At 35.6% G+C, this 17,582-nt stretch overlaps 1 protein-coding gene across 10 annotated transcripts in view; it reads left to right on the top strand.

Annotated features, from left to right (window-relative positions):
• Window positions 1–17,582, top strand: part of Fut8 (fucosyltransferase 8) — a 171,646-nt gene that overhangs the window by 94,527 nt on the left and 59,537 nt on the right. For all 10 annotated transcript variants that reach the window (XM_048361753.1, XM_048361759.1, XM_048361756.1 and 7 more), the window contains one exon: window positions 3,856–3,970. In XM_048361753.1, the coding sequence (XP_048217710.1) occupies window positions 3,856–3,970 (115 nt within the window). The remainder of the gene's footprint in view (window positions 1–3,855; window positions 3,971–17,582) is intronic.

The following is a 17,582-nucleotide window of genomic DNA, read 5'->3' on the forward strand; positions in this document are numbered from 1 at the left end:
GTAAAGATGGTAGTTCAGGAATGGGAAACTGGAACTTTAATTTTTTCTGATGAATGGTGCATGACATGGTATTTAAGAACAGTAAACTACCTGAGATCTCAAAGAACAGTAGGTGCCAAATTCGGGTAATTAGCCAAACTAAGAATGAGAAAATATTATTGAAAATGCTTTTCTAGGAATCTTTATGTGATACAAACTCTATAATGATGTTGGTGATAGTTAATGGTGTATTAAAGTATCTGCTAGTTAATATCCTTCATATATAATCTGTTTGAAGCAAAGTATGTGGTTTTGCACTGCAGAATTCATACAAGGTTACAGTATTTTTCTACAGTATATTTCTAATTCAAACATTAACATCTTTAAAATAACACATTTGAGAATTTTAAAGGGAAACAGGTTTGGGGTAAAGAAATCTATTTTTGTATAATTGCTGTCGGTCTAGCTGATAGAAAGGGGAACCCGAGATCTGCCTACTTAAATTTCTTTCTTCTATTTACACATTTCTAAATAATATGTAGTTTATCATTCATAGAAAAGAAAATGTTATGGTGCTGATGTGTTCATTATAAATACAGTGAAACCTATTCTTTGGCCTATTACATTTAAAAGTCTACATTCTCAGTAGGGTTCTTAAAGCAATTACTGTCTCATTAGTGAACAATGAAAGAAAAATTGTTGTATTAGCACAGCCTACCACTGGGAAAAGGAAACGAATTGCTTATACAAACAAGAGATTTATATATATTAACATCATCAATGGTATAATGCTTTGAAAAAATTGCTCCACTGTTTTAAGTGAAATTATAAACAAACCTCAGTGGATTGGATCATTGTAATGTTAATGGTTCTACAGAATTGTGATAAAATACAATTAAAGGGGCACTGAATTATTAGGTCCAACACTAGGCTGTCCTTTGAAATTTTTCACCCTGCTGGAAATCAGGCCATATTAGGCCATATGTTGACTAAGTCTGCCCTTAGGACATTATTCTCTAAACTGTTGTTACTGGAGCTTTGTGCCTGTATGCTTTGATTCTTTTAGTTTTGTAGAAAAATGAAGATTTTCAAATAATCTGATATGGTATTTGATATGTGGTATATAAAAATTTTGAATGCTGATTTCTGATGAAATATTTAAGGACTTTTTACACAATAATATAATTTCCAGGTCTTTTTGAAATTAAATTTAGGCTTATCTTTCTATATATAATTTGAGTGTGCTTTATTACTACCTGTACAAATTTAAAATGAGTACAATAAATGGCTTATGAGAAATAGGTGTAAATCATTGTTACATTTTGTTGTTTGTTGGATTATGCCATTTAGTATATGTTAAATAATAATACTTTACTGAAAACAAAATGGAAATTACAGGTAACTAAGTCAGTTTCTTTTTCTTCTTAAGAAGAAATTATAATGAATCTGGGATACAATATAGGGTAATAATTTAATTCCATGAGGCCAGATTACAATGTAGTAATGTAAATAATGAGCAAACATAGCTGAGCATTAGAGAAATAACCCTTTAAGTAAGTAGTAAATGTACAAAAGGAGAAGGATTTGAATTGGATAGAAAATATTCTTATACTGGCCATATCCAAGGTCCTTGAGAAAAGGAATTAAAATAGACTCTTGTTTCTGTCTGCTGATATGTGTTCGTGTGTGTGTGTGTGTGTGTATGCGTGTGTCTATGTGAGCACGCACTCATGTGTCCATCTGTCCTATGTTTCTGTATGTGTCTTTATGTTTCTGTCTGCTGATTTGTGTGTATGTATCCCCATACTTGATCTTCTAACACTCTACCACTTGAGCCACACCTCCAGCTCTGCTTTTTACTGGTTATTTTGAATAGAGTCTCCTAGACTTTTCTATCCAGCTGCTTTGAACCATGATCCTCCTGATAGTCTCCTGAGTAGCTAGGATTATAGGCATGAGCCTCATGTATCTGGCTGTTGATTTGTTATATGGCACAAAAATGTGTAGTTAAACTTTATTAGATTTTCATGTATTTCAGAAGTACTGGATTTATAGAAAATAGATAAAATACTAGAGTTACCATTCTATTATATAATTCCATGGCTTAACATTTGTTTATTTTGAGATGATAGGGCTTGAACTTAGAGCCACCCCTTTTTGCCTGGGTTATTTTTGAGATAGAATCTCTTTTTTATGCTTGTGACAGCCTAGATAATAATCTACCTGTTTATGCCTCAATGGCCTGGACTCCAAAGGTGGGTTGACAGGTATAAACCAGCACACCCAGGTTTTTATTGGCTAAGGTGGGAACGCCCGTTGTCCCCAAACATACATTAGAGAAAAGATAGCCTCTTCAACAAATGATGCTTAGAAAAGCGGATATCCATATGCAGAAGAGTAAAACTATATCCCTATCACTTGCTCCGTGCTGACAATCAATACAAAGATCTTAATATCAGACATGAAATCTTGAAGCTGTTGCAGGAAAAAATAGGGGAAAAAACTAAAACATGTTTGTATGGTCAGTATCTTCCTGACTATAATTGTAGTAGTTCAACAATAAAAAACAAGGATTGACAAAAAGGATTATATTAAACTAAAAGGTTGTATTGCAAATGAAGTAATTATTAGCCTGAAGAGACAGCTTACAAAATGGGAAAAAAATCTTTGTCAGCTCTACATGTGATAAAGGATTAATAATTATAATGTGAAAGGAACTCAAAAAATAAATGGACAAATGAACTGAACAAAAATTCTCGAGAGGAAGTATAAATGGCCAATAATACATGACGAAATGGTTAATATAGTACCAATTTCCAGATAACAAAAGGGAGGGAAGGGGGAAAGCATAGAGAGAAAGGAAGGAAGGAAGAAAAGAAAGAGAAAAAGAAAAGAACGAGAGAGAGAGAGAGAGAGAGAAAAGAAAAATAAAAACCTCAGTATGTTGGCCATAAAGGAAAAACAAATCAAAATGACAGAGATTTCATGTCACTGTATTCAGAATGGCCATCATCAAGAACACAATCAGAGACAACTGCCAATGAAAATGTGGGGGAAGGAATTTGTGTCTTTATGATGACAAATATAACTTTCCCATTGGTTACCATTTGCTTTGTTTCTAAATGTTTTAGCATCTAGTTGAGAACCAGGAATAAAAAATAATTATCAATACTATGTTATTTCCTCCTAAGTATGTTCAGGGCTGCTTTCATCATCAGCTGAGTACTTCTTATGAGGCCCCTTCTTTGAGGTCTTAGAGGAAAATAGGTATTGGATTCTTTTATGACTGACTATGCAGTACCACATATTACTTTCATCTATCACAAGTAGCTCCTTTTTCTGAGTTGTAGAATTATTGGTCTGTTCTCTTCAGATGCAAGGTAGAAACTCTGAAACAATTTTTTTCAGGATATTTAGCATTAAAAAAGAAGAAAATAGCAACTACCACATTGCTACTTCATATATATTTTTACATATGTATTGTTGCATACAAAGTATGTTATTACTTTAATTCTTACTTTAAGGTGAAGTAGCTACACTCAGAGATAGGAAACTAACTTTCCTAGGATACAAAGAAGTAAGTGGTATATCTAAAATTGAGAATTAGGTCTATCTGGTTCTCTGAGCTTTCTTGCCTGATTTCGGACTTGAAGAAGAAAGGATATTTTTTTCTATAGTAAAAACTTACTACTAAAATAAATCTTGGATGGCAGAGATTAAAGTTTAATTTAACTGCCTTGATAGAAAATAAAAGAAGAATAGCACATGAATATAAGCATCTTTATGATTATGAAAAATTTGACACTATTAAGATCTTGTATAATCCATTGACAGAGTATGAATAAGATGGACCTGCAACTTTGTTTGCTTTTATAGATCTATAATGACGGATCTATACTACCTCAGTCAAACAGATGGAGCAGGTGATTGGCGGGAAAAAGAGGCCAAAGATCTCACAGAGTTGGTCCAGCGGAGAATAACTTATCTCCAGGTAAGGTTAAATTAGCATATTAATTGTAAGTGGAACAACAACAAAAAAAACAATATGGAAAGTATGAACTACTGCTTGTAGATCTTCTAGCACTTGGCTTTTAAAATTATTCTCATTTTACATATATGTCTTGAGTGAAATTATTTACTTTATTGTTATTATAGAGGTGATGTACAGAGGAATTACAATTACATGAGTCAGGTGATAAGTACATTTTCTTTTGCACAGTGTCTTCTGTTCCCTCACTCCCAGTCCCTTCCTCCTGTCTCTACCCATGAGTTGTATAGTTTGCTTGGATCTCCCTTCAATATGTTCTAAATGTTTTTTCTGTCCTTTTGATTTTTTGTTCTAATTCTTCTGTTTTAGCCTCAACTCCTGATACTCTGTTTACCATTTCACTTATTCTATTGCCTAGGCATTCCCCTGTGGTTTGCACACACTGAACCTTTTATGCTTCCAAGTTTCTTGTTGAGGTCAGTTCTCATGATGTTAATTTCATCTTTTAATGAGGTATGTAGGGAGGGAGGTTGTGCTGCCTGTCCTGGATTAGGACAGGTGTGGGCTCTGGCCTCTGCCCTTTCCAAGTGTGGTGTCCCTTCTAGGGCATGAGGGAGGGGTTGGGGACAAGCACTCCAGATCACTACCAATGCTGGTCTCCTGTGGGAGGGGTCACCGGCAGGTTATGCATAGTTGTTGGAGTTGGTTTCTGAGCTGACCAGCAGCTCTGTGGAAGATTTCTGCTTCTGAATGCAGCTGTCTTGCATTGCTGATCTGTGTTGCTGTCAGAACTGTTTGGGGTCTAGGCTGCCACTGGGCTGCTCTTGAGGCTTAGTAGGTATTGCTGGCATGGGATAGGGGGTGGGGGAAGGCACTCATAGTCTTCCATCCTGTGTGTGTTAGGTTTAAGTTCCTCTTTGTTCCTGTGATTCTCTGTTTATATTTTTCTTGGAAATTTCTTTGGGTGAAATGCTTGTTAGGACCCTAAATCTCTATTTGATCAGAGAAAGCTAGGTTGATTCCCTAATGCTTCCCTTCCATCTTGACCTCATTTTACTTTTGAATTAGTTTTTTGTTTTGTTTTTTTAAAGTATTCTAAGCAGTTTTCTGTTTTTGGAATACAAAACAAAAATTATGGTTTTCACAGATAAGAGTGGCATAATGAGGCTGTTGCTTTAATGTTAATCTGGAAGTGGTTGAACTGTATTTACATGTGAAGATATTATAAGCATGGGGATTATTTAAGATAAAAGGATCATAGTGCAAGGCAGAAGTGACATTTTGCAGAGGAAGTGGAGAGGAGACTTGAGAGAGATTAGGAAAATAGAACTGATTGGCCTTTCCAAATAGGTTCAGGAACTGAAATGCCTGGTAATGGGATCACTGACTCACAAGGAATTAAGAGACAGAATATTTATAGGGGAAAACTGAATTCATAGAATTCTTGGGAACTGAAAAACGCTGAAAGTTGAAAATCCTGCACTCCATCCTTTTCTGTTGCTACTGATGGTATAACTTCTATATACTGTCACTCTGCTTTCCCTTTAAGACTAGAGGCAAAATGTCAGCTAATCAAATTTCTGTGTATTTTAAGGTGTTTATTTTTCTATATGTAAGTAGGAAAAAGTAGCAAAGCAGGGGTTTAGATATCCTTAAAAACAGCTTGACCATGGCATACTGTCTTGGTCTCATAATCTCCTGACCATTCACCAGTGGAATCTATAGAATAAGAAATAGTTTACCTCCAGTAGGGAAGAGGTAATTATCTTACCAATTAGATCCTCATTCAATGAAATATGAACAGCTGGTAGTACAGAACCATCTTCTTTATTTAAAGTGGAAATAACAATGGCTTCTCAGTACCTTCCATCTCCACATATTCATTTATTTTTATATGCACTATTTTTAAACTATTATGTGGTCATGGTTCAGTTCCCTATACTGTGTGCTGCTTTTGTTTCTTTTTCTTTTTTCCTTAGGTTTTAGTTTTTCTCTTTAATTTTCAGTATTGAAAAATTCCACTTATAAATCATACTAGTAATTGACAATTGCTTTCATATTTTAAAATAATCTTTTAAACTATAGTATAACTTAGAATTTTACTTGAATTTCTGTGTTTAACAAGTTCTTATTTTCTCATTTTTTTCCACTGAAAAATAAGTTTTTAATATTCAAGGAGATGCTTGCAATCTCAGAATCTCAGTAAGAAAAACATAAGCTGGGAAAATATTTTTCTTTAACTCTTTAATATATGCTCATTTCTACCTATGCTAAGAGCTCCTTAAAGTCAGGAACTATATATTTTTTAACATTATTAGTAGAGGCTAAAAATGAATCACCCAATACTTCCCCTCTTATCTGTATAGAGATGAAAACAGTCATTTTCTGCCATCCCAACATAATTAAACATTTACTTAGTAATACTGATTTTTAATAAATAAATAAAGTTCTCTTTGAATGGAATTTTAATCTATAATAAACTTTGAGACACTGCTGCTTTAAGAAAGAATCAATTTGTTAAATAAGGAGATATTTGGGGAATAGGACCCAAGTCTTAACAGAATTAATTTGTGTTCCATATATACTGTATACTAAAGGCAATTCTGTACAATTTAATTTAGAACCTGAGAGATTGTAATAGAGTTTGGAATGTGAGTAAAATACTAGGAAATAATACTTTTTAAGAGTATGAAGAACCTGAGTACTGTTGGCTCACACCATAATCCTACATACTCAGAAGGCTGAGATCTAGAGGATCACAATTCAATACTAATGTAAGTAGAAAACTTGACTACAGTCCATTTTCAAAAGTAGTAAAAGGCAGAGATGTGGCTTATATTAGCCTAGCAAACATTCTGCCCTAAATTCAATCCCTCTGCCCCCCATACTGCTGAGAGATAAAGAGAGAATAAATGAAGAAATCTTTGAGTTTGATACTCAGAAATAAGCAAATTGTACACTTACTATTGGAGATTGGTAAGGGCTCTTCTTGTTTAGCCTATTAACTTGTTTGGTTAAAAATTGAGAATGCCTGGCATATTGAATACTTGCTTTCCCATAGGTTGATAGTATTTTAATTAATCAAGAAACTCACTTAGAAATTGTCTTAAGCCTTAAAAATCAAGCTACACTTGGCATTTTTATCAAATTTTGGTCCTATATCACAGAAATAAATATTTTAAGTATTACTTGATATTAAAATTGTGGTTATAATTTTGTAATACATTTTTTGTCCCTGTCTCAAAGTTACTGCTCATAAAGACACTATGTTCAATTGTTTTTCTTTGATCATAATATTACTACTGTAAGAGAAATTGTTTCAATGAATGAGTTAATTTTGGCAATATACTTATAGATCATTTGAAATTACACTAGTGATTTGAAAGATCATAGTGTTTTGTATCTGAGTAGGAAATAATAGGAAAAGAAGATATTAAAAGCAAATGTTTTTAATATTTAAGTCTATTTGGCAAGGTTTCATCACTTAAATATCATATTCTTAGTAAATAATTTAGGTAATTGTATAATTTACTTTAAATGGTTAGTTTGGAAACTAGTGATTATGTAGTTGAGAACATTTTCAGTTTCACTAGTTTTTAATAGTAGTAATGATATTTATTGTTGTTTCTCTTTAACAATGAGAAGAGGAAGAATGGGAAGAAGGGAGGGGACAGAGGAAGAGAAGATTCCAAGACAAAAATTGGAAAGCAGGGTTTTCTGTTTTTGCCTTTTTAATAAAATAGATTTTAAAAAAAGACTCAATTATATTTTGTCCCCTCAAAACTCACTCACTATTTATGTATTTATGTATGTATGTATTTATTTATTTTCTCTATCCAGGGCCTTAAACTCAGGGCCTCAGTGCTGTCCTGAGATTTTTTGCTCAGGGCTAACAATCTTCCACTTTGAGCCATAGAGCCACTTCTAGTTTTCTGATGATTAATTGGCGATAAGACTCTCATAGACTCCCCTACCTGGGATGGCTTTGAACCATGATCCTCAGATCTCAGATTCTTGAATAGTTAGGATATAGACGTGAGCCATGATGCCCAGCAAAAACTCACTTCTTTCGTCTTGTTTTTTGCCAGTCCTGGGCCTTGGACTCAAGGCCTGAGCACTGTCCCTGGCTTCTTTTTGCTTAAGGCTAGCACTTTGCCACTTGAGCCACAGTGCCACTTCCGGCCGTTTTCTGTATATGTGGTGCTGGGGAATCGAACCCAGAGCTTCATGTATAGGAGGCAAGCATTCTTGCCACTAGGCCATATTCCCAGCCCCAAAACTCACTTCTTATATATGCTTTAGGTAGATTCAAGTAAAATAATGGAGTGATGCACTATTCAAATAATAATACAAAGGATAAAGGAATATATAACAATGATATTGTGATCAACTTATAAATATTTAATTCTAACCATATGCACTTAATAAGAGAACGTCAAAACATATGAAACAATACCTGAAAGAACTGAAAAGAGAATAGAGAAATACAATTGAAGAATTTAATATTGCTGTCAGTGATTGATAAAACTATTAGTCAGAAAATAAGCAAGTATATAGGAGAACTGAACAACTCTGTCAAACAGTGGGAGCTGGCCAACAATTATAGCGCTTTTCACCCAACAAGAGCAAAAGATACATTCTTAACAAGTATATATTGTATGTTTACTAAAGTACACCCTATCCTGAATAGTAAAGCAAACATAAAACAGTGAAAATTATAGGAGATTATTCTTTTAACAAATCATAAATTATAAATGAGGAAATATAATGTTTCTAAACATTTGAATGTTCAATAATTCATTTCTAAATTGACCATGGGATAATGACGAAGTATTTCATCAAATAAAATAATACAGTCAACTCAATAAATATGAAAGTGGAACACAACAAATCAGCTAAAGTAGTGCCTAGAGGGAAATTTATAGTACCTAAATGCTTATAAATGAGAAAAGCTCCCAAGCAAACAGTATTAGCTTCTAACACACAAAGAGAAAAGCCTATTAAAAGGAGCAAGATTAATCCAGAATGAGAAGAAAGAAGGAAATTATAAAGGGCAGAAATTAAAAAGAGAAGAGTAATAAAATTAACCAAAACACTGTTTTTAAAAGAGACATCAATAAAATTACTGAGCATGGCTGGCTCATGCCTGTAATCCTACCTACTTAGGAAGCTGAGATCCACAGGATTGTGCTTTGAAGCCAACCTGGTCAGAAAAGTTTTTTAAACTCCATTTCTAAAATAACCACCAACAACAAAAGAAGAAAAACAGGCTGGAAGTGTGTCTCTAGGGCTAGAGTGCCAGCTCACCAAGCAAACAATTATGAGATCCTAAATTCAAACCTCAGTACTGCTGCGGAGGAAAAGAAAAAGGCAACACTTAGCAAGGTAACAATGACTATACTAATATATATTAAAGATACTAAAAATGAAGATACTAATATATATATATTAAAGTTAACATTTATGCTAATGGATGGTTAAATATGAAATGAAGGAGAGGTTCTCACTTTAGACATTTAAAAGACTATGGAAATATACAAAGAGAAAAACCTTTATACATGGAATTTTATACCTTAGATAAATAGACTAGTTCTTGGAATACCACAAACATTGAAAACATGTACAAGATAAATACATAATTGAAATATTGTTATAACTCACTTGGATAAGACCTTGGTTAGTACTCTGTTTAAAGCAGAATACCCAGCTAAGCTATGTTCTTGACCTACAGAAACTTTGAAATAATAAATACATGTTGTATTAAGCTGCTTAGTTTGTGATGATTGGCTTAACAATTGAAAACCAATACATCTAGCATATACAAATAACACAAATTATTCCACATAATAAAAGGTGATATTTTCCACTCATTTCTGAGGACTTCTATATCCTGATTTTGAAACTAGACAAAGACAGTATAACAAAAGGAATAGACTAACTTCCTCATGTACACTGTGACTTCCTAAAATTTTTTCAGTAAAATCTTACTAAATTGATTCTACAAGTATATATACACATATATGTGCAGAAATACATACATATGTACACAAATACATGTGGAATGCATACATACACACATAAAAACACATGCATATCAAATATATATATACATATATACACATGCAGAATATATATAGAGAGAGAGAGTGTGAAAGAGAGATCTCTACATGGATATATCATGGTCAACTAGGATTTATTTCAGGAGTGCAAGGCTGAGTAACAGGTCTTTGGTCAACTAGTTAATCTATAGTAACAGATTTAAGAAGAAAAACATAGAATTATATAGTTATCAATTAAGAAAGTTTTTGATAACAATCCAATATTCTCAATCAAACACTTAGCAAACTAGGAATTGAAGGAATACTCTTCAACTTGATTTAAAAAAGAAAACACAAACAAACAAGTAACATCACATTTATCAATTAAAGACTAAATGCTTCCCCTTTAAAATTGGGAACAAAACAAGGATTCTTTTCTCAATACTACTATTTATTTAGTTTCACAATGAAAGTTCTGTTTAGTGCAGTGAGGCTGTGATTTATCAGTGTTGAAAATTTTCATCAATACAACAGTCCTAGAACTAGTAAGTGAATTTTTTTTTTTTTTTTGGCCAGTCTTCAGGCTTGGGACTCAGGGCCTGAGCACTGTCCCTAGCTTCTTTTTGCTTAAGGCTAGCACTCTACATCTCATGCATGCTAGGCAAACACTCTCAGCCCCTAATATAGATATAGATATGTTCATCACACAGAAGTTAATCATATTTTCATAACATAGCAATATATTAGTGGCAAATAAGATTTCAAAACACAGTGTTACAAGTCAGTTGTTTTCATGGATTAAGGTTTTGGGAAAGCTGTGACTCAAAAGAGTAGCATAGTTGTGGTGTGTGTTACATGAGGCTGTGTATATGTTATAATATGAGTATATGTAAAAATAGGTATTTATATAAAGCCTGGAATTTAGCTAATAATATCAGGTAATGCCAATGTCTTGTGTGTGTGTGTACAAGTGCGTGTGTGCGCGTGCGTGCAGGTGCATGCACACATGCCAGTCCTGGGCCTGAACTCAGGGCCTGGGGACTGTCCCTGAGCTTCTGTGCTCCAGGACAACACTTAGCCACTTGAGCCACCGCTCCACTTCCTGCTTTTTGGATATAAGAGTCTCTTGGGCTTTCCTGCCTGGGCTGGCTTTTAGTTGTGGTCCTCGATCTCAGCCTCCTGAGTAGGTAGGATTAGGGGCATGAGCCACCAGTGTCTAGATAGTTTTTTTTTCTTTTTATTGTCTTGTCATTAATTGATATTTTCTCATTGGGGAAAATTTAGTGAAAGCCACACAGTAACTAGCTATACTATTTTTACAGTTTATTGTGGGTCTTAAATTACTTGGAAAGTAAAAAGTAAAAAAAAAAATTAAGGATTTTGGAGGGTAACGAAAATAAAGTGATTGGTTAGAATAACGACTCTGGAAGCATCTTTTTGAAAGTGGTCTTAAGACTCCTTTTCCCACTGAAAAATAATGATTTATGAGTCCAAAGAAATTTATGCTTAGTGTAGGGGCAATTGCATGGAGAAATGAAAATTATTTCCCTGCTGGAGACATTTGATTTATAATTTATTGTTTGATTTTAATCCAGTGAGTAGGTAAATGCTGTAAGTACCAATACTACCCAGAAGGATGGCGTTTTGTAGAATAGTAAAGCCAGCAGAGTGATATTTATTTAAAATAAAACTACTGCAGTCTTTGCAAGGAATAGTGCCTTCTAGTTTCCCTTTTGCACTACTTCATCTCTATATCTTCCCTAATCCTGAGCATGTGGGATTTCTTTTACTGTTTCCTTTCCCCCCTCTTACCGTCTCCTTTGTTTTTTCTCTTCTCCCTACTCTCTCTCCCTCTCTCCCTTCTCTCTTTCTTTCTCAATTTTTTTTCAAATTTTTATTATCAAACTGATGTACAGAGAGGTTACAGTTTCATACGTTAGGCATTGGATACATTTCTTGTACTGTTTGTTACCTTGTCCCTCATACCCCCCTCCCTCATGCCTCTTTCCCTCCCCCCCCCAGGTGTTCAGTTCACTTACACCAAACAGTTTTGCAAGTATTGCTTTTGTAGTTGTTTGTCTTTTTTTAACCTGTGTCTCTCAATTTTGGTATTCCCTTTCAATTTCCTAGTTCTAATACCAGTATACACGGTTTCCAATATACTCAGGTAAGATTACAGAGATAGTGTATATACAATCACAGGAAAGTGATACAAGAACATCATCAATAATAGAAGCTATCTTTCTCAAATTTTTTTTAAAGAGTACCTACCATATCATCCTCATATTTTTATTTTGAGCAAAAAGTGTGTCTGATAATGGTGGGGAGGAACTTTCCAGAATTTAGTCTTAATTTTCTAAGCATGCTGGGGTTGCTTTTGTTTTTTAACTTCACCACTCAAATCGATTCTGAAACCTGGGAATTGGGGTTGTAAACTTGCAGAGAAAAGATGAAGTACTTGAGGAAATGGATCTTTTATGTGATGTGTGTGTGTGTGTGTGTGTGTGTGTGTGTGTACACACACACAAATATACATATACAGGATGGGCAGAATCTGGCTCTTCATATTTTTTGTGGCCCTTGTAGTTGCAGAATATATTATCAAGACTGGTTAGATATACTCATCATTAGGAGTCTGAGTTGGAGGTTTTCTAGGGACCCCCTGGAATACTCAGGTAACAGAATACTGTATAGAAGTTCCTTAAATGCTTCTCATTTATTTGTTATTTTCTGCTGGATTTACAGAATACTTATAAGGAAATTAATTTCCTGAAATACTTGCTAATTTCCTTTCTCAGGGAAGTTGTGTTGCCTTTACTACTTACAGCTGATCATTCTTCATTTCAAGATTGGAAAGGACACCTCCATACCATATTAACTTCACTAGGGAAATATTCTTGTTTAATATGTTAGTAGACAGTTAATTTCCAGTCTCGGCTTTTAAAAATGAAAATGGCTTTTAACTTCCTCTTTCATCGATATTAAGTATGCCTAGAGTCTTCATTTAATTACTGCCATGCAGTGCTTCAATTCACTTATTTGCTTCATTACCTTTTCAGCTTTGGTTTTGAAAATAATTTTAGAGAAAATTATATTGTTTCCAATACAATGAAATGTTTTCCAACTATTAATGAATCTTTTTTTATTACCACCATAAAACTGTGTATTGTAAATCTTTTTAAGCAAATAAATTAAAAACCTCTTTACAGTCTTGTGTTTAGAGCAAACAAAGAGCACAGTAAAATTTAACTTACCTGGCCGAATACATCCCTTTGTTTTTACTGAACTCTTCTCATTGTAAATAGGAACTGTCTGTAGTTTAATTCCTCTCAGAGAAAGAAATGTTCTTAAGAGAGTTACTAGAAGGGTTCCCTGGGGTTCTGATTCTTAATCCTAGACCTCCAAAAGAGCCATATAAGGTGCTCTAAGCCTGTACTTTTTTGCTACATCTTGTATTAAAGATATCTTGAGAGACTTTAGATAAGAACAATGGAAAAATAGATTGTTAGATCTGAACTCTAAATTCTGGATTGCACACTGATTTATTTTTGTGACTGTGGATATCATCTTTTTGTCTTTCAAAATGTAAGTCAGCTGAAGTAATAGTCATTGTGCCTTCACTGTAAGAGAGGCCTGATTCATTTCTTGTTGATTTAGCCTTTTCCTATAATGTTTTTGTTCAGTAGTGACCCTGGACAAATAAAAGGAGGGAATTAAATTGTGCCTAAAATATTTATCTTAAGAATTTTTTAGTTTTGTACAGGGAAAGCTTTCCTAAATAGCAAAACTCTGATTTAGACTGGGAACGTAGCTCAAGTAAACATGTGCTTAGCATGTACAGAGTCCTGGGTTCAATCCCAACCATTGTCCCCAAATTGTATTCACCCAGAGTGAAAAAAAGCCTCTCCGATTATAAGGATAAATGGTATAGTAGTTCACAATGTTGAATGTATACCATCTTGTTCAGCCATCTTAGTTATCTCTGAGAGAAGGGTAGATCGAACAGGGAAGTTGTGAAGGGAAGACATTTTTGTCCCAATTTAAAATAAGCTAATTGAATTGAAGCAAAGTCACACAATTGATTTCATAGCAGAGTTTTCATTAGGATAAAGTCACACTCTATGCCTCTCTACAAAGCTCTTTCATTAGAACATGTGTCTGAACTATTTTGTTAAATTTATATCCTATTTCTAAAATTTACATAGCTATAAGTAATCATTACAAGGAGCTAGACTACACCTGCCCATTGATGAATTTGGCTTTAAGAAGATCTCATATAAAATAATCTCACATTATAAACATAATTTTTTTAATTTTTAAATTGATTTATTTGTTGTCCAAGTGATGTAAAGAGAAGTTACAGTTTCATACGTAAGGCAGTGAGTACATTTCTTATCAAACTTGTTACCTCTTCCCTCATTTTTCTCCCACCTTCTCCCCCCCTTCAACCTCACCCCTCAAGTTAACAGTTGGTTTAACAGCATATAGTTTTGTAAGTATTGCTATTGCATTGGTTCACCTTTTACCCTTTGTCTCTCCATTTTGATGTTCCCCTTCCCTACTTCTGATGTACCAAAATCTGTTACAGTGACATCAGGGGTAAAACCATGGGGAAGAAAGACAAAAGAAAATGACATAATTTCACATGTTATGTTCAACATAACAACAATGATAAACCACTTATTTAATTCCCCCAAAACAAATCCTCAAAGAACCAACTGCCCCCTTAATAAATGGGCTAAAGACCTAAACAGAGACTTCTCTGAAGAAGAAATGAGAATGGCCAAGAGACACGTGAAGAAGTGCCATCACTGGTCATAAAAGAATTGCAAATCGATGGAGGAGCAGCAGAGCCCTAGCTGAGCTCCCTCAAACATCGCAGTTTTCCCACCCCAGAGAAACTTTTACCCCTAAATAGACTGCCCAAATAAGTTCTAACAGTACTGGGATTCTGGCCAGGAAGGAAAAATCAACTTTGCTGGTCTGAAAACACGGATTTGAGTTCCAGGTGGCTTCCCGCCACCACACCAGTGCCGGTGCCAGCACAGCACTGCGCACCCCGTGCAGCTCAACAGAGACCACGGAGAAATCCTCCAGACGGCAGCATACAGATAGATCGCAGGCTGAGCACGGACGGGCTGAAATCGCAGAGACAGCGAAAGACAGTCTCATTCGCGCCCACAGAGCAGCTCCTTCCCCAACCGCCAGAGCAAAGTGCCATCTTTGACACTGGCAAAGGGTCAGACCAGACTGGAGCTAAAGCCCACCCGGGGAAAGCGAGGACAAAGCAGCCATCTTTGAGAAGGGCAAGAGGGACCAATCAGAGCCAGCTCCGCCCAGGAGAACGCCCCCTGCCCAAGCGGGAGGCTTGTCCTGGGCCTTGGCTCGGCTAGAGGTGCCCACCCTGGCCTGTCGGAATTCCTAAATTAAAAGCAAAAGTGGCGAGCAGCTATGGGTGGCACAGAACAGCCACATGGGAGAACAAACTTCCCGAGACAGATAAACTGTCCTGTTTAGAAGCCCAATTCCCAGCCCGAAACAGAGCTGAATTCCATACCCAGCTCTGCCCAGAAGGCCACCCCGCCCAGGAGGGAGGAACCTCCTCCAGGCAAGCGACTTTCAGCCTGGTAAACCAGGCCAGAGGTGCCCCGCCCTGCTGAGTCCACAACCTATTCAAAGCCAGGTGTTAAAGGCAGCGGCCCTACAGCAGAAGGGAGGAGCCATGGTTCCCAAGACTGTTCACATCTGTCCCCGTCTACAGTGGACGCCCAAGGCCTACCTGCTAGCTGTGTGACCCACAGAACCCCAGGATTTCACTAACAGGGGTGGAGGGTCAGAGCAGATCCACCCCCTGCGAACTGAAAGTAAGTCAATGCAGCCAAGCGGCAGAATAGACTGCAGACCATCGCAAGGAAACCAGAGACTGTAGAAAGCCCACCCAAACAAGGAAGACTTCTTTTTTTTGTTTTGTCTCAAAAATTTTTAAACTTTCATTTTTATTTTTTATTTTTTTTCTTATATTTTCATTTCTGAAACATCATTGGTTTGTTTTTGTTTTCCATTTTGACCTGTTGGTTCTATCAAGTTTTTTTGTTGTTGTTGTTCATTTTTTTCTTTTTTCATTTTCTGTTTTTTTTTTCCTTTTTATTTTTTTAAAATAATTTTTCTCGGTTATGTGCATCTGTCTTCCAGTATTCTTTATTTATTTCTCTCTATGTACTCTCTTTCTTTAAAAATTACTTTCCTATGAATAACACCTCCACTCTTTACTGCTAACTCTCCATTGTCTATCATTTTAACCTTGTTGTTTCTACTGATTCTACTCTCCTCCACATTTCCACGTCACTGAAACTAAACCAAAATCATCACCCCCCCCCCATACATTTTACTCTAGTTTCTTTACTACCTCTAACTTACCCTCCTGACTTACTTCTAGGTCCTCCAGATCCCATTGACTCCTGGTTATTCGATAGAGGGTATCCCTGCTTAATCCGAGTGAAACAAAGGGATTCAGAGAGAAAGCCAGTCCAAAAGGAACTTAATATAAGAAGAATTGCTCATAGGGTTGTAACAGTAAATAAGTAACTACTGAATACAGGGCTCGGGATTGGTTGTTATATTGAAATTGTATTCTTTAGGAACACCAAATCTAATTTTATACACAGGTATAAAAGGTATTTGTATATAATTGTGAACTTCTAAGATTTACACAACAGTGCTTGGTAAGGGCTGCTTTGGGTCTTAAACGGTGCTCACAGGTGCTTGTAGATTGGCATTCCTAATCCAAATGGGCAGAAGAAACCCAGAAAGATGGCAAACAATGAAGTCTTATCTCCCACTCAAAACAAGCAGGAAGCAGAGCAGTCAATCAAAGACATAGAAGAGAACCCCAAAAATGCTCTACAAAGCCTACTGATAAACATGATAAATGAAAAGTTTGAATCTCTTCAGTCAATTATTCTAGTGCGTGAGGAGGCAAAGCAACAATTAATGGAGAATTTCATGGCCTCCGCAAATAGAAAGATAAATGAACTTCAAGAGTCAAATGAAAAGATAGCTACCCAGCTAAAAGATTTGAGAGACAACACTCAAAATCAAATTAATGAAGTTAATGAAGTAAAGAAGTCCATACAGGACCTAAGAGATGACATGGGAATCATCAGGAAAGACCAGTCAGAAGGAAAAGAGATTCGAAATCAAGTAGCTAGCCTACAGTCCCAACTAACTGAAGAACAGGATCGAATCTCAGGAGCGGAAGATACCCTAGAATCGATGGAGAAAGACCAAAAATTAATACAAAACCAATCCAGTCGACAAAACAGATCACTCCAGGAGATTCAAGATACAGTAAGAAAGCCCAATTTAAGAATAATAGGTATTGGGAAAAACCTGGAGAAGGAAGTTAATGGAATAGGCAACCTATTTAACAGAATATTAGCCGAGAACTTCCCAAATATCCAGAAGGAAAGGCCGATATAGATACAAGAAGCATTTAGAACCCCAAACCGACCAGACCAGAGTAGGACATCCCACAGACACATTGTGATCAAACCAGTAGAGTCCAAGGAAAGAATCCT

Source organism: Perognathus longimembris, chromosome 14 (assembly GCF_023159225.1).
Source record: "Perognathus longimembris pacificus isolate PPM17 chromosome 14, ASM2315922v1, whole genome shotgun sequence".
Taxonomy (NCBI): Eukaryota; Metazoa; Chordata; class Mammalia; order Rodentia; family Heteromyidae; genus Perognathus; species Perognathus longimembris.